Below are 22,837 nucleotides of genomic sequence, written 5' to 3' on the forward strand. Positions count from 1 at the left end.
TGTTCAGTGGGAAAGAAACAAAACAACTAAAAATGTTCACAAGTAGAAAAAACCTACTTTATGCCATTCAAGGTGGTATGTTCCAGTATGCCAGACCTCTGACCAGAAAGTGATAGAACTGTATTGAATGTGGTCCTCTTATACTGTTGCCTTCGCGCTGCTTATCGGTAGACATGTAAATATTGTAACGAGGATCTTATCAAGCAAAGTTCTATTCCGAATGCTGTGCTACATTAACAGAAATCATCCTAAAAGGCTGAACAGGATACTGAGGGCACTTCAGTTGTTTCCTCTGGAAAGTAATACAGTCTGCAACACTGCAGGGAAAAATTTCAATTAAGAACCTACCTCAAATCTAATGGTACGATAAGAAAAATATGAAGCTACTAAACTGGGTTCTCAGATATTGTGTATTAACATCATCATTGACTTCATTAGAATTTGTCCTCTATATTTAAACTATTATTACCAAGGGAACTTTAACACAGTAACGCAGCCCCACTTGGGAATGGGATCATAAGTACTGCTGTTTATCCAGACAAGAAAACCAAATTATTGCTAAAATAAACAAGCTTTGTGGTGTCTGTCTGGATTGTGCACATTAAAAAAAAAAAAAAAAAAAAAACAAAAAAAACCAAAACCAAACAACAAAAAAAACCCCAAAAAACCCACAAAACCACAACACTAGGGATAAATGCAGAATGATGATATCTCTCAGGAATTATATATAATCACTTATTATTAACATCTCCCCCTCCCACAAAACAATATTAATGCTAAACTGCATTGCAGGGGTCATTTTGTTGGTTTGCAGTTGAGTGCACATGACATTTCAAGACTGTTAACATTTAAGATGTAAGCAAACATCAGAGGCCAAGGGTGAATTCAAGTCATAAGGAATTCTAGAAGAGAATGAATCACATTCAAGCAACAACTGCCTTTACTCCCCACTAACCCAACTGCAACCACATTCAACACTGTCAAGACGACCACAGCAGCAGCAGGTTGCCTCTAAAAATCCCAGAGTAAGGAGATCTGTGTACACACCACATAAAAACGTATGCATCTTCCTTTTATATAAAGGTTCTTCTTTATCCAGAAACTATCAAGAAGGATACATGAGTCTTTGAATGATCTTTTTGCTGCAAAGTGCACCCTAAACTTCTAAACATTATGAGAATACGGGCGTTTTACGGAGAAGATAAACTCTCCTAGAAATGCATCCCTCATTGTATTATATTATGACAGAACAGATGACATACCCATATTTTAGCGTGAGGAATCCAGCCAGAGCAATTAAGGAAAAGAGTTTTAGCCTCCACCTCCTGCCGATGGTGTAACACAGCATTTGTTTGCCAGTTTCCAAGGACATGCTGTAAAAATGATATGCCTGGGCCCTTTCTGAGATAGACTAAATTTTGTTGAGGATGAAATTCTCATTTCGTCTACTTTAAAGGCTCATTAATGTAACCAGAAGGCTATTTAGAGATATCTCTTAGACTGAAATTGATAAATATTTTTGAAATCTAGTTTTTGTTGACCCAACATGGACCTAAATTTTTAAAGAAGAGGAAAGAACATTGTATCCTTCTCAAAGCATGAGATTTTGGCTCCTTTTTGGCTTTTTGGCTCCTTTATTTAAGATCGCTATCTTGAATTTAACAGCTCTTTTGTACTAGATCTACTTTGTCCTAGATCTACTTTGTACCTACATCTAGTTTGAAACAATCTCGAACGAGTAGTTCTAGTTACTAACATTCCAGAAAGTTGTCAGGCATTTTTGTATGATGCGTGTGTTGCACAGATTGTTTCCACACAAAAAAGCAAATAGTTATTGAATCCTTCTGCTTTTATTCTATCAACAGTAATGATTTTATAAATGTATCTGTCATATGTTATCTCCTACACCACTACTGGGCTTCTTCTAATATGATATTTAATGCCTACCCTGGAATATTTTTCTGTGAATTCTTTGGCTATCCTTACCAACCTTCTATATTTAATAACTTTAAATTTATACTTATCACTACTTTCTTCCCTTCCATTTGTCATCAGTGATCCTTCCGTGTCCCACTCATCGTTACAAACTCAGGTTGGTGTCTTCCTTCTTCCTTGCTAAATCATAGCTGAACACTTCCAAAAGTAATTCCAATCTTTTCACACTTTTCCATTTTTTTTTTCTCCTAATCAATTCTACTTTTAATTTTTGCTTGTCAAAGAATCCTTACTGAAGAAAAATCATATACGAAGACTTAAAGAAAAATGCAGGTAGCTTTGTGGGTTGGATTCAAAGCAGTGCTTACAGCTTGAATCTAGTCTCACAACTGAACTCAGTGGAGTTGAGAATCACTGAGTAGAAGAGCAAGTAGTAGTCACTAAAGCCATCTGGACAGGCATGATTTTACACTTTAAAATATGCTGCCAAGAACCCTGGGGAATTGCTCTTGCTCTAGAAGAATTCTTCCTCTCAACAGAAAAATAAATGAATAAATTCCCAAACAGCCTTTTCTTTCTGTCATTCTCTCTACTCCATGAAATGCCACAATGCACATATTAAAAATTAAAAAAAAAAAAAAAGAAAAAAAGAAAAAAGCAAAAAAGACATTGCACTAAGGAAGCTTAATAGCTGTCCTCATACCTACGGCTATTTGATGATTCATCAATTCGTTATTTTAAAGTTGCTGCATGCTTATATTTGTGAAGAAAAACCTTACAGACATACTATGTGCCTGTTGTAGCCATAACTGTTTTCAGGCTGCAGTCATACCATTTTATAAAATAAGTTTTCAACACTTTTTCATAGACAAACATGCATTTTCTTTACAGTACAGACATTGACAACATAGTTCCCGAACCAGAAACTACAGCAGTTTGGTTTGGTTTTTTTTTTTTTAAATTCTATTACAGATCTAGAATAATACATTTAAAATAAACAGAAAGGAAAAACACAAAAAGGAAAAGCCCACTGTTAGAATGCAGTCTAGCTATTCTCTTCACGTTTTCACTGTTGTTCTCACAAATTTTGGGAGATCTATCGCTTTAAATGAAATTGTACTTCACTGGTTCTTCTCAAACTCCTCCAGGTACCACTAGCAGCATGAAGCTTTAACAAATCATGTAATACCTTAAAGCCTAACTGGAGGAATGTCTACTTAATGCAGTGGTACATGGCAGTTACCAAGGAAGGCAAATAGAAGAAAGCATCACAAAATCAGATCACCTACATCTTCAGGTGTTTTACATTTTCATATTTCCCAATGGCAAACTTTCAAGTTAAAATTCATTCTTTAATTTAGCTGTTAAGTACAGGCTCAGGTTCTGGGATGATCATTATCTCCACAAGCAAGTGAGCTTTATGTGAGCTGCTGAAAGGCTGTCCGGTGATTAGCATCACTTAATGCTACTGTCAACTCACTGTACATAAGGTGCAGTAAGTGTAACAAAGTGTAACACTAGAAAAGAACTGTCTACTTATGAAGAAAGGGGAGGGATGCTGTCTTCACTGGGGATGGAAAGCTGTGAGATCCCATCCAAGGAAAAACAGGGTCAATTAGGTATTGCCTTAGTTCTCCATGTCTGTATTAGAGCGAGTTGAACAAATTTCTAAGTCTCCAATGCCTGTAATGTAAGTTTCAACATGCATCTCATATGTAGATGCTGATATTTAAGCTGCCTCATTCTACATGTTTGTCCCACTATGTCTCAGTTTTTCATTATAAAAGCACACCAACGGTAGGGTATCAGTCATTCTTTAACGGAGGCTACATTGTCAACTATGGGAGATCCTCAGACCGAAAACTGGGGAGCAGGTTCCGATCATGAAGAACAAGGCTGCAATACATTTTACAGAAATATACATTTGTTGAGTGAGCATCATGATCAGCAAGAAATCCGGAATTAACATGCGCAAGATAATTTCACTGTACCACTCATATGCTTTCCTCGGTTTTAAACTCAGTACTTTAAAACATCTCAGGAAGAAAAGTTAAATGTTGGCAACTTGAAGATTTGTACACAAAGTCAACCAAGAGACATCAAATATGTCCCCAGGTATTTCACCCATCCCTCAGTGTGGGTCCAAAGGGCATGGGAGTCTCACAGGACCTGTATCACATCCTTCCAAGCTCACATGATAAGCCAGCTATCTTGAGACACATCAAATGCAACTGCAGACCTATGTGTAGGGGACTGAAATAAGCAACAGCTGCCAAAAAAACCAACGTTAAATTGTTACAGTGTGGAATGAATAGGAGGGCTGAAGAACAGTATTAGAATATTCACATGCTATCAGAAAAATAAAAGGCATGCTCTGTCATGGAAAATGGCCTAAAGCTGTGGTTACTCAATATAAAAAGGGTATAGCAAAAATTACCGTAGTTGAGAAATGATCGACAGGAGGATTCTGGCTCACTAGCAGGCATGATACTCACAATCACTCTGTGCTAAATCTGTTTCTAATATTCTCAATATCTGTGATGATTCAGACACTATTTTTAGAGGCAAAGGGACAGACGAAGTGTTAAGGGATGACTCACTCCTACCCTGATCATATTTGGTGAATCCATTGATTTTATTAGAGCTGAGCCTGATATACTGAGTATAACAAGAGTTAAGCCTAAAATAGGTATACTAAGGAAAATAAACCTGTTTGCTGTTTATAGAATCAATGCATTACAAGTGGCCAGTGTCAGACCTTCAATAATGATGCTAACACAAACAGAAAAGCTATTTCAGGTATTTCTTCAGATTTCTACAGTGTGTTGATATTAATTTTCCTTTTTGTGCAAGACACAGGAAACTGAAATAAAATCTCGAGGGAAGGCTGGGTTTGAAAGTGTAGCAAGTTAGCAACACTTTTTTTAAAACCATCATTCTTAAAACAATTTCCTGCAGAATACAACACATAAAAGGTTGCAAAATAGTATGTTGCAGTATAACAACTTTATAGGTATCATTTTAAGCAGCCCTGAATAAATAACTGTCACTGCTGAAGTGGGAACATTGAGATCAAGATGCCCAGTGTATGATGAAAACAAAGCCCTCCTATGTTCCCACTGCTTTTAAGGCTCTTACTCCTCTGAACAGCATACATGTGCCTGAGCAGGTACAATACTAACATGCATTAGTTAATGTTGTAACGTATCTGTTTGCAAACAGACAGAGCAACAATTCAACAGAAGGACAGACGACAATGAACAACAAGCATCTTTACTGCTACAGGATCTTTCCAGGCTGTACTCTTCCCTTCTGGTGTCAGCTGAGCAGCCTTACCCACCTTTAAGAATTACAGGATTAATGAGTAACTCGACCATAATGACACTAAGCTGTTATTGCTCATGCACTGTTCATGCATGTAGTCACTGAACTGATCTCTGCTCTAACACCATTCTCCAATTCAGCTATTTCCAAAATAACATACTAGACTCTTGCATGGAGTAAAAAAGTAGTAACACCTAGTAGTGTAAGGCAGAAAAAAGAGCTGCGCTTAGATATCAAACTACTTGGTTACCATCAGACAAAATGGCAAAATGTCCTGAGAAACATTTAAGTGATGTGGTCACGCCTCTGTTATGCAAAGGCTCTGAAGACCACAGAAGTAGCAAAGCTGACGCTGGCAAGGGACCATCAGCATCTTTACCATTTCTGACAACTGAATAATAAATATTTAAGCTGAGATTCATCCCATTTAACCTTTTATGCCTCTTGAGCCATCTAAGTTAGGAGCATTGTTACCTGAGGTTTCCCACTCTGTCAGTGAAGAGAGGCTCACCCATCAGGCCATTCAGACCATCTGTAGGCCAACCTGCCATAAAGGTGTCTTCCGTCACCGACTACCAGGCTCCTGACTCGGGCACCTCAGTAAGAGTTGGTGAGTGGGATGAATCCCCAACCTTAGATCCAACGGGTCTACAAGCACTGACCCACTGCATCCCGTAGCGCAAGATATCCTCCAATAACAAAATTATGTTTAGAATAGAAAAAGAAAAGCCACAAAAACTGTAGTCATTACAAAAGTGTTCATCATTTCCAAGCATCAGGAGAATGCCCTCTGATTACTGTAACATTACCACAGTGCTCATTTTTGAGTGAAAAAGTTTACAAGAAGAATAAAGTAGGAGTAGGCTCTTTCAAGTGGATACTCATTAACATACAAATAATAGCTCGTAATCCAGACCTTCCTGGACTAGTTTAAAAACATAAACTGTCTAAGATTTTCTGGCACTCGCTACATCACAAGAAATTGGAAAGTTTTCTAGGGAGTCGACCTTAAGGAGGTGACACAATATGAGAATATTGGGAAGGATATTATTCAGAGTTTGAGTAATAAATTAGGTCATAGGAGACCAGTGAAAAGCAAGAGACTAAAATTCTGGAGTTCTGAAGAAGGAAAGGAGCAGAGGCAGTGCTAATGAGCAGAAAGGATAAAGGTTACTCGGCAGAGAATGCACACTTGGAAATCCATTGAAAAACACACAACTTACACTTCTCATTGTGGTTCTTTTAACAACACAAAATAGCTGTATAAATTGTCACACAAGCTGAGTAAACCTAAAATACAGCCAGCAGTCTGACTGGTCATGTCCAGTTCCAAGCAATTAAACCGCGCACCCAACTGCCCTGAGCTGTGTACAACCCCCTTGACCAAGCTTCACACCTCAGCGTTGTACCTGACCCTGTGCGCTGAAGTGTGTGCAAGTACAAAAAAAGTCCCTTTACCTCCATTGTCCCAATAGGCATTCTTGCACCTACGTAACTTCCAATTACACGAAAAAGATATTCTAGCGCTTACATACATAGCATCTAACATAACAGGCTGAACTTAATATAATCAAACAGTAAGTAAAAGAGAAACGACACATACTAACTTCAGGAAGCTAACATTACAGCTTATGTTATAAATCTGATCTCCTTTGGTTCTCTATATCAGCAGTCTCCAAAGAATAGTGTGCTCACCCCAGGGGGTGAGCAAGACAATCTACTGGGATGCTGGAAAAAAATATGTTTTGTACTGTTAATAAATAAAATAAATTAAATTAATAAAAAAATAAATAAAAATCATCAATTTTTCAAAATAGAGCCATCTTTATCTCATGCATTTTTAATTTATATTTTGTGTATGCTTTATAATGTATGTATATATGATATATACAGTAGTACAGGTATATACTTTATAAATAAACAAACATATACTGGGGGGGCATGCTCAAAAATTTTTTACTGACAGGGATGTGCAATCAAAAAAAGTTTGGAGACCACTGCCCTATACAATCTATGGATAGAAGGAGTCCTTCTCAAAGAAGAGTCAGAGAACTTGTGTTCCTAAATTTTGATATGAAAAGTTGCTGAAAGTTCCCCTAGACTTGAGGTATCCAAGTATCGTCAAATATACAAATTTTACTTCCTAGCTCAGCTTAACATCTTTAAACTAAATGGAAAACACAACCAACATGACAAATTAACAAAGTATTTGGCTGAATAAAACAAAGATGAGATAAAATACTCTCTGTGACTGGGTTTCTTAAAACTCAACCCTCTTACTGTGCAAGCAGCAAACATCCAATTTTCCTTCTATTCGTTGACTGGCATCCCTTAGACTTTGTAAGAGGTTTGTAAAAAGAAGTTTAAAATTCCCATGGACTTCAATTTGATTCACATTTGTAAATCCCTGGTTCAAAGTTCACAGTTCCCTTTTAACAGTTTATATTTTTTATGGATAGATAAAAATTTTAAAGAATTATGTGAAATATGTGCCTAATGAAGATATAGTTCGTGTTCCAAAGGAAAGATTCAGAAGTCTGTGCGTCTACATTACAAAACAGGCCTCTTGATTGCAGTGATGCTCAAATCTGAGAACTAATTATAGGTGGAATGAATAGGTTAAAGTTATACAGGCTACACTGTGCAGAGGCAGGGGAATTATCTGGAGCAAAATACACCAAAAAAAAAGAATAGATGGCAGAGAGAGGCTTGAACAGGGAAAGATTGCATCAGTAGAGCAGTGAGAGCTGCTTGCTTCCTTCTGATTGTGTTGCGTCCAAAAGGACATATTAAATACAAACCCATTTGCTACGAAATCTATCCATGATAAAAGCTATATTTTAACCAGTAAAGAAATTTGTCAGACTCTTCTGTGCTTGCATAATTCAAAGGCAATTTTCTTCTTTTTTAAGCCAAAGTTGGCATATACTTGATCTTCAGTGAGGTATGTGCAAAGACATTTGGTTTAGCAATAACAAAATTATAGCTGTACAAGGTAGTGTGTTTATTTGAATATGCAACAATGTAATCATTCAAGCAAATACACTCTTAGTTCTCTTTTTACAGTACTTTAAGTCAGATGTACATAAACTAATCCTTATATATTAAAACCATATACAGTAAAATAAAGCATTATGCATTTTAGCTTTGTGTTCTGTTTTGCTTTAACTTTGAGGGAAACATACTCCATGTGTTTCTGAATGGCTGCAGGTGTGGATTTTGTACCATTTCCATTTGTGGTTTTTCCTATGACTGCACATACAAAAACTGTGTTCTCTATAATATACAGTTTGGTGAGTGCTTTGAGAGCAGATGGACTTTTGCTTTGCAGTGATGGTCTGAAGTCCTTAAGGTGAGCAAGGGAGTGGAAATGAGTTGCTAATAGGCCTGTCTAAATTCAACTTCATTGAAATCATCTGGCTGAACAATGTATTTTCTTTAAATTAGCATCTGGCCTCCGTTAGAATCAGAGGGAAAGATGTCAAATTTGAATAATTATTTTAAGATTATGAAGAAAGAGCTCACAGATGCTGCAAGCTGTATGGTAGAAACCAGAACTATTTGTTGATGACAAGTACTGATAAATACATGGGAGAAAGAAAGCATTCCTTCTGAACAGATGTGGATATCAACAACAACAACAAAATCCTTAAGATATAATTTTTCTTTGTAATTTGACTATAGTGGCCAAAAAATGAAAATGCATTAAAAACCTGAGGGCTGCTCAGACTACAGAGTGGTACGTTTACATTACAGAGTAGAATTTTAGTCCACTAGTGGTTCAGATTAGGAAAGCCTACACTGCACTACCTGGATGGCAAGTACATGATTTCATTATCCCGTCTGCTCAAATTTACTTTACAGAACAGAGGGAGGCTGGAAAAAAGGAATATCTATTAAACTGATGCTCATGATAAGTGGTTCTTTCGAAACTGTTTTCCATTGGCTTTTCAGGCTGGGAAATACCTTTTTCCTAATAGCTTCTATAAGGCAGAGGGTGTAAACAATTCACAAGATAGTTCCACCATTGGTTGTCTGCCTTTGTATATTAGACACTCAGACAAGCGTTTGAGGAAAAATACTTGGCCTTCATTTTGCTACAGCTGTTACAGTGCTGCTGCATGAATAAGTATTTTGAGCATGGTCATCATTCATACAGATTAAATTTCAATTTACCAGCTAAAACAGTGAATAAACTCTAATGTCCTGATCCTTTTCTTTTTTTTTTTTTTTTTTTTTTATTTTGAGAGAGAGCGAGACACTGACAGATTGGCAAACTTGCTTGATTACTGTTGCAGAAAGTTCAAAAAGTTGATCTTTTAACCAAGTTGTCCGAGAATTCTGAAGTTTTCAAGTGTCTGCCAGTGTCTGTTAGAAAAAAAATAAAATATTTCATCTGGCAGCAAAAAGAGCATAAAACAATAAAGCCTGACAGAGCGGAAATGGTAATTACTGCAGGGACAGTAGAAACAAAACTTTTACCAAATAAGGCTACAAGGTAGCCACTATAGAGAGAGTAAATGGACTAAACTGATAATATTGGGGGAATAGCAAGGTTCTTACATCGCAGCTACTTCAGAAAAGGATGATACTATGGCAAGTTCAAGCACAAAACCCAACGATATTTCAAAGTAACACTTCAGTCATACCCACAGAGAATACACTACTAAAACCAGACCATGAATTATCGTATGCTGTTCTTGAGCTAAGCAGTTATTCCAGAAATAAGCTTCTCATCAATTAGGTTGTCTGATGGAACATAATCAAGTTGAAAACCAAAGCATTTAAAACAATCAATTCTCCTCAGTTATGCTACCAAAAGGAATTCAAAAATCTCTGCATGACATTAATTATCAATTATTTTAAATCCTCCAATTTGAGAAGCTACATCTGCTAAGTCTCAGTTCAAGCCACAGGAATAGTGTCCTGCTGGGGCACAGGTTACATAGATCCACCATGGGTCACCTACCCAGGCTGACACCATTCACCAAGTAGTAAACAACACTTCATCATAGGGAAGAAAGCACCTCTTCTGATCTGTTGCCATTCTATCAGCTCTTACTAAACCCAGTACAACAAAACAAAGAAGAAAATACAATGGGTAGAAAACTGAACAGCGTACACCTCACAAGTTGCCAGAAGAGTCTGTAAATTCTCACAAACATACACAAATACTTCTACAAGCTGTTGGTCTTCCCTGGCACACAAGCCTTTATATGTCAAACTTGCCCTCCAATCTTATTTAAAATAAAAGCCTTTTCACACCAAACAGTATTGACAAGTCTTCCTCAAATGTCATAGTCTTGCAGTACCTCTTAATGTAGTAGGACATATGCAGCATGTATCATACCGAACAAAGAAACAACAACTTTATTACATAGCAAATGGCAGCAAGAAAACACCATTCACTGCTATTGGATTTCCTGTCATACAAAAAACACAGATAAAAATGGGCTGGCTTGCTTACAGGTCATTGCCATTTTTAATCAACACCATGACACCACATCACCAAGTTATGTCCGACAGATCCTATTACCCTGTTAACATGGGGCCAGAGACAAATGGACCTTTTAGAGATGAGAAGAGAAAAAAGTAGTATGGATAAACATCTTCCCATTCTCTTCTAGTCTCTCAAGGAAGATTGGCTCACATGCGCTGCAGGCCATGACAAACACATCTGACATCATTCTCAACCTCACAACAATTCCCTACAAAGAGCAGTGAAGCTGTAGGAGAAACACTTTAACTTGCACTCAAATTCAATGAAACAAGACATATAGGGCGCCTAAAAATCCGCCCTTTTTCTAAGGGAAAGCACACAACAAAATATTCCATCAGCCCAGTAAAGGCCTAAGTAAACTATAGTTGTACACAGTAAAGCCAGGAGGAGGAAGGACAACTGTGCAGACTGTATGAAAAGGGACCAGAAGAAAAGGTGAAGGGAATGTTAGAAGAAGAGGTACTGATGAGCTTAAAAGGGTGACATAAAGGGGAGTAGCAGAGCAATAATTCTATCACCACCTCTGCCGCAATCGTCTCCTATGGTCTTGGGAAAAAATTCCTAAACTCTCCCTGGTCTGCACCTGCAGAACGCTGCTATTTCCCTGTTTGACACAGATACTGCCAAATGCTCAGACACAAAATTTCTACAGAAAGATATGCACTTTCACTGAACATCATGCAACTCTCTAACTTCTCATTTGTAACAGTTTGAATGAAACTGCTTTAAATGAGATGCAGGGCTGCAAATGAACAGCGAATATAAACTTAAGTATTAAATGACTGCTTCCTTTACTAAGTTCTGTCATTCCTGTGCAACAAACACGGTGGGGATCCTGTGCAAAAAAATAGAATATAAATCTACAATTAAATACATATGCAGAATAGGGGAAAAAATTAAAGAGCATGAAGAACTTTATTTTGGGCATTTCCTAATTCCTTTCTGCTTCATTTTACAGTTACAAATTAGTCATTGTCCTCCTACTCCTTACAGAGAGAAAATTTATTTCAAAAATAGGTATTTTGGAACGTGGAATAATTTTGAGGAGAAACAGAACACATCACTGAGTAATGTCAACAGCAAATGAGACAGAAACCTCATATGTTATTCTATATGCATCCTTTCCTACGCACATATATCGACCCTGTTTTACAAGTCTCTGTAGATATATCAAGACTGAAATACCATACAAACTGCACATGCATCAATCCAATAGAATAATGAGAATCATCTATTCAGCAGAAGTTTCCGCTCAGATTAAACGCTTTCATTCTCCAAGCCAATGAAATATTGAAGGTTGGTTAGTTTAACTGTGCAATATATCCCATTCACAAAACGAAACTGCAAAAAATTCCAAAGTTTCACTGGAGCAGACTGGCAATCAAGGAGATCCCTCCTTTTAAATACCAAGCTTTCATCACCTTCAACTGAAATGCTAGAGCTCTTCATGAGAACAGCCAAAATCTCAGCTACCTGAACAGCTACATTTCCCCCAATCTGTTTCTTGTTGTGGGTTTTTGTTTTTAATGGCTTATCCATATCTTATAAAATTCTCAGGAAACAGGATTTGTTCCTTGCCTGGACTCACTGCTACCAAGTTTCAGCTGAAATGACAAACCGAGCAATTTCAAGAATCTGAAATTACCCATGGAAAAACTTGAGTAGCTTTAGTTACAGGCACTACAACTTATTCTGAAAATAAAAACTGTTCACAAAGTTCAGCACAAAGTGTAGAACATAAATACAAAACTTTACTCTGGCTCATTATTAAGAACAAAACAAAGTGATGGCTAACTGCAATCTGTCATCAGAGAATCTAAATTCAATCTCGTATACTAGAATGCTGCTCCTGCTACAGAAATGCACTTAGATCTAACAACCTAAAGCAGTTTCCTAATTTCTCCACTCATAGTAGGTATCTATTATTAGTAACAGGAGTTAGTTCTCCAAATAGGGCATCTGAATTTATCTTTTCTGGTTTTAGGAAGAACAAATACTTTAAAATGCCATTTAAAAAATGCCATAATGGAAAAAGTGCAGTTCATTGCTTTAAGTATGTATTTTCTGACACGACATTCTGTTTCATAGTTGCATGTTTAAAATGTCAAATGATCAGAATAAGAATTTCCAGGCATTTTGGATAAACAGTAAGTAAACAAGTTTCGAACAGGGACTTGAAAGCAAAAAGCACAAGTAAAACATAATACAGATGTTAAAAATATAACAAAAACAAATGATGTCAGAAGACCCAAATTACTTCTGCTTTATGTATCAGGAGACATCTCTATCAGGACAAGCCTAAGCTAATGAGAGGCGCTACTTAGAGAACAGATATAGAAGTTATTTCAGTAGCATATATTTTAAACCCTGACTCAAAAGCTCCTGAAAATCTGCAATCAGTAGAACTCAATCTACAGGTGTAGGATCTCTCCCCTCTGGCTATTAAGAAGTTAAGTTCACTCAGTGTTTTTATTTTTAACTGGAGAGCCTTGAAGTCACAGTTTAGACTTTCTTATTCCTCTTCTGTAAAAATGACGATACTTAGAGCTGCAGTGAATGCTTTCGGTCTTTCAAAGGTAATAGGGAAGATAGCTAGCTACAGGCAGGTTAAAAATCCCTATACATGTGTAGCAACTTGTTTTTATACATTTTTAAACATAACACTCCCTTATCTTTCCATCAAATACAATTATAGGCCACTTTTGTTGAATATTTCTAGCAGCCTATTGTACACAGTGCATCACGAGCTGCATGGCCTGAGGCCAGGAAGGAAGGTGTGGAACACGTCTTCACAGGTCGATTTCCACTCTCCAAGTTTTCAAGTATTTGAGAGAAGGTCATGTTACAGCACAGATTTACATAGCAGACAAATTACATGACTGCCCGTTCTCAGCATTTCATAATTTCAATAAAAAATTAGGTCAAATGAAAGGAGGGGAGAATAACCCTATCCTTTCACAGTAGTCAGAAAATTAAACAAAAAACTTATTTAGCTGTGATTCTAGCCAAAAGATTGGTAAACCAAACACAAGTTTTAAGTATTTGATTAACCATTCCTTTAAAAAATCCTTTTCTTTTTAAAATGTCTCAGAACAACCATAAAGAAACCCAGAATGTGCTGTATTGCTCTTTTAAAACACTGATGTTATTATCATTCGTCCAAAACATATATATTTTTACAAACATGCATATTATCAAGAAATGTGTTGTTAATTTCAAGAGCTTTCACCCACAGTCTGATAGTCTAGTAGGAGTGTTAAGAGAGGGAACTGCTCTTTGTATTGTCTGTCCAGAAGAAAAGAAAAATAATTTGGAATAGCTTTTTTCCCCTCCTCAGAGCCTGAAATACAGTGCACTTTAAAAAGGGCAGTATTGGCCAGTCTCAGCACTGCCTGACGTTATGTTTATAGTAGACAGAGACTAAAATTACAATGTTCATATCTGGCATTCTTTGAGTACAAATTGGCAAGATAATTAATTTAAAAAGTTTTTTTAGAAAATGGTACTATGATATTTTCAGGATAACAATAAAACACTTTCCAAGAGCAGTTAAGGATATCATAAAGCGAAACAACAAATTTCAAAGTGTTTAGGTATGTATCCATATATCTGTATTTTTCTTAGCTTACAAGACTAATACTTGCACACAAATTCCTACCAATATCATATAGTCTACAGTTAAAACACGCTAACCATTATCCTAGATAGCTTTCAGGATTTGTTTCAACACAGTCAAGCAGTTGCAGGGTTTAGACAGGCATACTGCTGATACTCTTATTGAGCAAGCAGAAAGAATAAACATTAACAGGGAAATGAATGGCTTCAATAACTTCAGTTGGACTTAACATTATTTCAGTCTCTAAAAATGACAAATATGAAATCTGACTTACTCTCAGCAGTAAGAAAAACTTTAAAGCTGATGTATTTTTAAAAAGGATTGTAGTTTTAAGGAATTCCTGCACAATTGTTTGGAGACAAATTCACTATTTTAGCTAGATTTCATATGCAAGTGATACCTATTCGACAAGCAAAAAGAGGAATAGAACTTTTTGTAGAATCTGACATTTTCTCTATTTACCAACACATACTCTGAGGGATGAATTTTACCAAAAGCTTCAGCTTTGCATGTTGCAGCCCTGCAGCTGAAAATTCAGAGAAAAAGACTCCCATACTTTTCATATGACACAGAAGGAACTTTTGGGAACATTTCCGAAGGATACCAGAAAGCTCGTCTAACATACAATGGCTCCTACTCAGCACAGCCCTCCAAACAAAGAGTAACAGATGCACAACTGGTATTAATAACAAAACATCTCCTCCCTCTGTTAGTTGAGAGGACAGCTAAGGACAAATACAGTTTCAGGGTACTTACCTACTCGGAAGTTAGTGGCTGTCAGAGTGTCAGCAGCATGGCCGTTTTCACTAATGAGGGTGGTGGTATTTCCCTTCTCACAGTTGTTCTGACAGTTGCCTTTGGTACAAGTCACTTTACAGATGCTGGGTGTAAAGACCACCTTGATGCGACCAGTGTGATTTCCCACTGTCAGCGGAGGCAAAGAAAAAAAGAAAAACAAACAGATGACTTTGGTATCCATTGATTTCCTTCAAAAATTTTTGGAAAAAAAAAAAAAAAGGCGGGGGGGAGAAAAAGGCGACAGGTCTACAGGAGGAGGGCAGTCTGCAGTGCTCTCTCTCATAGATCTCCAGTGGTGTCTCTGAAACAGGAGTAGGAAGCTTAGCAAACAGAACTCCGGGATCCGCTCCAAAACCACATTTAAAGTCAAGTCACTGGAGTGGGATTAGTAATCACAATGCTGCACTTTATTCACAGGCAGACAAAGAGCAATACCAAGGGCATGACAGCTTAAATAGCCAACCCTGACAGGCAGATGTAATGTAAAGAGGCTGGCTGTGCACCTAGGGGTGAATAAACTCTTGTGTCCTCCTGCATACTTTTCCTGTTTCTGCACTTATTAAGTCACTATTTGTAGCTCGACCCCTGGAAATGTTTTAGGCATGCGGCATGTCTGAAAACATCTGTCTCAAATCTCCTGGCACCCCAGCCCGAAGTGGTCAAACCTTGTGACGCAGCTGCCTGGACCCATTTTTTCACAGTTTTTTGGCACCATTTTTCCACAAGGATTTACATATTATAGACTAAGCTTTGCTGTCAGCCTTTGTTTAAGTAATAAATAGCTCGGTCAGAGAAAAGGGTGAGGAAGTGTCAATACTTGAAAATACTGGTTCTGAGCTCAAAAGATTAAAATGGCTAGATTCTCTTTTCTTATATACTTCCTTACAATCATTTTAAAAACTTGAGCGTAATGAAGACTGAGCAAACACTAATTTTAAATTAAGCCCATTAGAAGAGCTTCTTGTTACAGAATTTGATTTAAAAACAGATGTATTTGATTCCAAGTGTAACAGCTGAAGACAAAAAAGAGGTTAAAACTACTCATTAGGAAAATTAGGGAAAAAGAACAGATTCCACTTGCAATTATTTAAAAAGAAAACACAGTTTGCCCTCTGCACACTTACTAATAAATTCAGCAAGTTCTTGTAAATATATCACAGCATCTTTGTGGAAACTATTAATAAATACTTTCATATCAAACCTAACAAGCCCAAGAAATGACACACAGAAAGAGAAGAATCTCCTTCTTCCTCATGTCATAGAAATAAAAAGGCTGCTGGATAGTTGTCTAACCTAGTTTATGAAATACCCTCTGGACAAACATTTTTTTGAAAATCTCAAGAAAATGAAGAAAATCTTCCCACTTCAAAAGAATATAAGGCCTTCCTATTTCTGGCTCCTCATAAACAAATAAATTAAAACAATTGTGCCAACTGTTTTGTCTACAGTAAAGGCATTGCTCTATTTGAACAGCAGCTGTAGTACAGATGCTCTTACCTTATTCTCCCTAAACATTAGCTAGAAAAAGTACAGGCCAGACGGAAACAGAAATAAAAGACTTCAATTAAAGGTTAATATTGGGATTTTAGGAGATTTAGGATTAGACTGCCAATTTAGAAGACACCCTGGATTCTTGGATGCCAAGCATTTCTTATGATAATTTTTAATACACTTTTCCCAATGAACAGACATAAGTGGCTTGTGAATTGCCAAGGCTAGAACTTCTAAGCTTTCCTTTTGTTAAACAGAGCTTCACAAGCAATACAGACATCTTTGTATTTTATTTGCATAGTTTTTTATATATATCTTTTCCTAGAAAAGCCCAATTCATTTTATATTTTATATTTTCAGATGTTTTAGTAACATTTTTCCTTTAGGATGTGATCTAATTAAAAAAACATGGTTAGTTGAGTCACAAAAGTCAGTCCTGCCTACACTGTAAAAACTAGTATTGGGGGACCCACACAAGTTTTCCAGCTTAGCTAAAAAAAAAAAAATAAAAAATAAAAAAAATTGGCTTTGCGAGTATAGATGGAACTGAACCATCATTTCATTCTCCTTCATAGGATTCTGCACTATGTTGTTGAGTCCTGAGCTGTATCAGAATTTGGGCACAATGTTACTAACAACAATCTTATTTTAAAAATATTTTTTATCACATACTTCAGATTTTATCAGAAAAATTCTGTAGCATATTTTTTTTGGTACCAGAGAGACCTTAGTATGAGACTGAATGGAAATTGTAATTTTGCCTCTCACCCCTTTTGGGTGAGAAAATGTCAGCATGTAAGTATGGGAGTAGCAACAGAGGAACAGCAGTTCATCAGTACCTTCAAAAACACAGGCCACTTATCTACAAGGGTAAACAGTATCCATGAAACAATATTCAGATACAGGTTTTCAGGGAAGTAAGTAGTCCGAAAAGTAACATGATGTAAGTCCTACAAATATTCAAATCATTATTCAGCAATGCTTTTGTTATAAAACCAATTCTCACAGATATTTCTGTTTTACTGGTTGCAAAGAGCTAGAAATAAGACAACTTCATGTTCTTTTGAGACAGGAAGATTTCCTCCATCTTTCTCAGATTTATGAGAACTCTAATGAAACTGTTATTTCCTTCTCTTTGACTAGCAGGCCACAGCTTTTAACTTCCTCAATTTCTTCTGGAGATATTTAGGAAGGATACAAAGCTAATGATGGCCTCTGAGCTGAAAACTGACTAGTGTATGAGGAGGTGATTCAAGGCAGAGATATTATCTTCATCCCACTCTCTAGTCTACATTCTAGTTCTTATGTAGACAGTACTATCCTCACACACCCTAAGGTTCAGGGACCTTAACGGTGAGCATAATACATGTAGATTTAAATTGAAAACAGACCACAAACCCTTCTGAAAGGAAGCTTTTGGCAGAAACTCTACAAGGTTAGACTCTTGGACTTGCTGAATCCTCTTCCTTTCTTCTTGTCTGTGGTTGGTCGCCCCTCCACCCCTCCTTCTTGTCCAAAGTGGAGATGATTTAATTCTAAATGAGAAACTATATGCTTCAATATCTCTTAGCTGGTTTGGCAGTATAATGTTAAAAGCCACAATTTCAAGCTAGAAAAAGCCCATTATTGCTGTAGCCTTGACCTCTTTTGGTTTTGGGCTAGTTCATATGAAAGAAAGACAGTGCATTTTTTGAGGTAGCATACAGATTATTTTCCTCTTTAAACACCAGAAGCTTTACTGATGATGCCACTGCAACATAGACATGACAAGATCTGCAACTTATATTATCTCAAATTCATTTCTGGAAAAAAATGATGATGCCACAGCACTGCAACATACCTGGAATCATTGGGGTTTTTTATATATAAACAGAAATGTATCATAAACTCTTCAAAACCAATTTTAAACACGTGGAAATGAAACACCTCATTCTGCTCTTAAGTGTAACACCAGACTGAAGAAATACACATGTGAGACCAGATAAATAAATGAGCCTAATGAAAGACTACAAAAGCAGAAGATATAAACACTAAATAAATAGCAAAGCTACTGAAAAAATGGCAGAACTAGAGATAGACTGTTTTAATAAAGGCAGGACAATCAGGATTGTTAATACTGGCTAAAGCTTCATCCCTGAGCTAGGCAGCAAATTCACAACAGGGAGGCTCAGCCAACTACACCATCATCCCGCCTCATAGTCCAGGCTCACTTATACATAAGAACTCTTTAAATTTGTCAAAAGAGATCAGTGGAAGAACGTACCCATAATTTCCAAAATCTGTGAAACTCTCTTGAGCCAGATTCAAAAAGAAAGATGCCTGGGTAGGAAGTTCCGATCAAATATGAGAAAAAACTTCTTTACGGTGACAGAGCACTGGAACAGGCTGCCCAGGGAGGTTGTGGAGTCCCCTTCTCTGGAGACTTTCAAGACTCGCCTGGATGCAGTCCTGAGTAGTGTGCTCTAGGCAATCCTGCTCTAGCAGGGGAGTTGGACTAGATGATCTCTAGAGGTCCCTTCCAACTCTGAAAAATTCCGTGATTCCGTGGGTAGAGTGATGAGATTTTAGTTGAAAATTGGCACTGCATGTATGTGATTTTCTTTCCATCCTTGTAAGAGACTATGATATAATATTATGAACACAGCAGTCCCCTGCTGTGATAGATTTATGATCTAACAACAACTTCAGGAGAAATGGAAAATATAAGCAAAAAGATTTCTTCATAGAATGCCTTCTGCCCTCACTTGACCATCACGACAAACTGACTTTTTTTCTGCATTACCAGAAAAGGTGAATGAGTTAAGACAAAGCAGGTGGCAGGTTTTAGATCCATGTGGTCACAACAGCCCATGTGGCCATGCCTGGGCAGAGTTGTATAAGGGGAAGGATTCCTCCTCAACCTCCTGAGCCCTTTTGTCTGTAATGCTGCTCAGCCTTCATTTCTTTCTAGACGAAATTCTATAAACACATTTTTTTTTCTCGGCTTTATGGCTGCCCTCACAGCTCCAGCATTCTGCAAGGATTTCACTAGACAGTATTCAATAGCTGTAGTGGATCTCAGAAGATTTGTGGCATGTCCCTGTTTTACAGGAAGACAATGGGCTAGCAATGCTAGAGAAAGCAGAAATGGTATTCAGTTAAAAAGATGACTACACTGTACTGTCTCATAGGTCAAGTGGGGCAAAGAAAAGAAAATATTTTAATGTGTTGAAAAAAGTATTATGTGTATGATGTTTTTGTGCTTCACAGTGATTTAATCAAAAGGATTCACAATAAAAGTTACAAGCAGTGGCTTATACTGTGGACTCGGCTGGTAGAGCTTACACATCTCTCCCATAACCCTTACACTAAATTGCTTTCTGACTCTACTTTTAGAGGGGTTTGAGGGCGTGGTTTTTCTGTTTTCTTTTTTTAATACGTTCATGTATGACAAACTCCTGAGGTGAATCTCCTGCGGAAACAGAACTAAGCGAGCTGTAGGCTTTCCGTTAGTACCTCCAAGAATGATACATAATAGTCTGTTTTCATGACACCTTACTTCTGCACTGAATCCAGTTTTCATTTGTGTATCTACACACAATCTCATCAGACCTGAAGACCCTATTTTAAAATGGCATTCTCTTCCCAAAGAGAATAGATTATCTCAGGCAATTTTATGTTTTCAGATAACCATGATCCATGAGGAAAACTTTGGAATGAAAATGTATCTTCTCAAATTAAAGCTGATAAGCTTTTGAACAGCAAATAAATTCGACATCTTAAATTCTCAGATGACCAACACCCTCTCTTTTTTCTTAATTAAATGCTGACAAAAAAAAAAAAAGAAAAGAAGCAGACGGAAATTACTTATTTCCTAAAACAGGTGTCTCCCAGTTATTTCACCAGTCCACCTGGTTTAGTCCTTACTACTAGATATGCTTGTTCAGCTAAAAGGAAAGCTGACATTGTATAAAAATCAACTGCGTAAGTAAAAGTTAAGCTTTTAGAACTATTGTCAAATGACCTTTTTTCACTTTTGAAAATATATGAGGAAGTTCTGTCTTATCACCACTTAGTCATCAATTTAAAACAAACAAAAAAAAATCCCAAAAACCTAGTTCCCAAAGATCAGAACAAGTTGAAACTTGGTTATCATACATCTTAGGTATATCAGAGTTTGCAAGATTTACTAGTGCTAAGAGCTAAGAAGGGGGGCGGGGCGGGAGGAAAAAAAAAAAGGAAAAAAGAGGAGGGATAAAGACACGTTAGATTCACGTACAGACGAGAGGCAGACCTTCCCTAAATTTCAGGTTACACACTGAGAGGAATACAGCCCTTGCTAGGCATAGGAAGAACTGAAAGAGACTCTGAGAGATCACCTACATCCCCTCTCTTCTTTTTCTCAACACAGGATGAAACAGCAGCATTACACTAAAAGTTTGACCAGCCTATTCTTAAAACCCTTCTATAATGCAGATCCCACAGCCTCCCTAAGAAAATGTATTCCAGTGCTTCAGCCTCTCTTATTACAAAGGTATTCCTCATACCTAACTCACATTTCTCCTGTTGCAGTTCAAGTGTATTGCTGCCCTGCCTTATCTACAGCAAACTCTGACAAAACCTTATTCCTCTGTGGATCAATTTCTATCGTACTTGAGGACTGCTACCACGAATCTCCCTCAGTCTCACTTTCTCCAAACCAAAACCATCTAAACTTTTCCAGTCTAACAGCCACATTTTGCAGACCTCCATTCTTTCTTGTTTTGCTTTTGATGCCACTCACTTGATCCCTCATCTTTCTTCAAATACGCTGTCCAAAACTAGACAATACTGCAGCTAAGGTCTGATCAGCGTTGGGGACAGCAGCAGGATTACTCAGCACAACTTATGTAAAATGCTTCCGTTGGTGTAACTTATTTTCTCCCCCAACAGTGCACTATTGATACGTCAGACTCAGACCCAGTCCACAGGCTAGGCCAAAGGGGCACAGATCTTCCAAATCCCTTTCTGATCTGTTGATATGGATGTCATCCCAGTGAAGCGAATGTGGAACATTCCTTACACAACCTTTGCAGAACTGAACTCAGTCCTTAGTCTGCTCTGAGCATGGGAGTAAAACATTCTGCATTCAATCCTTGCCCATCTGAAAACCAGGCAGAATATGAGCCTTATTCTTTATGTAACAGTCACAAGCACAAACAAGTCTGAAAACTACATGGATTCAAAAAGACAAGGCACAGATGACGGGTAATTTCATTTTTTGCTTCAGTATAGAAATGCCTGTCTTCAGGTAGGGCAATGCATCTTTGCTCTTTCCAGAAACTTCATTACAGTACACTTGCACACCTCACACCTGGTTTTCTTGCCACGACACTGGGAGAAGTTAGACATGGCAATAAAATTTAAAATAAGATGATCCAGTTTTATTTCATCTAAGATCCAATGCCTTCTTCTGATGCTTAAAAGTACTCCCCACAGTGCTGCATGAGGTGATTGATGAGGCATCTGTGTGCGCACCCACCCAGTCAAACATTTTGAACAAGAGGGCAGTATGTCAAGCTGTACTTTATTTACCAGGTCTAGACAGCTACACATTACTGACATGTAATTAATTCCAGCAATCCTTCTAGCATTTGTTATTTCTGTAACTCCTTATTTTTGTTGCATTTGTATGATTTTACAGATATTTCATTAGTTAATAAAGCTTAACCTTTGATATTTTGTCACTTTTCAAGTACTCAGTTCTATTGCCTTTATGCAAAGCAATGGGGCTTCAAAGACCAAAACATGATCCAGCTCCCTATTACAACAGTAACTCAATAGTGATTTCCACATGTTCTTTTTCTTGCCATTCTTATTGCCACCTTTGCTGTTATACACACACACTTCTCTACATACCTATTTCTGACTAGCTGTGTTACTACATCTTCACATCATTTCCTCCTTCTGTCTTGTTTAGATGCTCCTACCACAGTCTTCTCCCTCCAGTCATAAATGAGTTCTCAGATGTCTTGCTTTCTATTGCACTCTTGTTTCTTTACCCTCTTTTTAAGCCCTGTTTGCTTCTTCAGCATCCTTGACAGATAGGAAAAGAAATCATCCACAAGGCTTGATGCTTCCAAGGTAAGGAAGAAGATAACTGAAAAGAAGGTATCTGGAAAAGCCCTTCTTCTTCCTGATTATCACAGGGATAC

The 22,837-nt window shown here is 37.3% G+C and overlaps 1 protein-coding gene across 13 annotated transcripts in view; it reads right to left on the reverse strand.

Annotated features, from left to right (window-relative positions):
* Nucleotides 1-22,837, reverse strand: part of LTBP1 (latent transforming growth factor beta binding protein 1) — a 203,657-nt gene that overhangs the window by 120,264 nt on the left and 60,556 nt on the right. For 8 of the 13 annotated variants that reach the window (XM_063328796.1, XM_063328794.1, XM_063328799.1 and 5 more), the window contains exon 5: nucleotides 15,132-15,299. In XM_063328796.1, coding sequence (XP_063184866.1) covers nucleotides 15,132-15,299 — 168 coding nt within the window. Of the gene's footprint in view, nucleotides 1-15,131; nucleotides 15,655-22,837 lie in introns of those variants that run through there. The other 5 variants (XM_063328803.1, XM_063328801.1, XM_063328802.1 and 2 more) reach the window with 2 other exon arrangements.

Source organism: Chroicocephalus ridibundus, chromosome 3 (genome assembly GCF_963924245.1).
Source record: "Chroicocephalus ridibundus chromosome 3, bChrRid1.1, whole genome shotgun sequence".
NCBI lineage: Eukaryota > Metazoa > Chordata > Aves > Charadriiformes > Laridae > Chroicocephalus > Chroicocephalus ridibundus.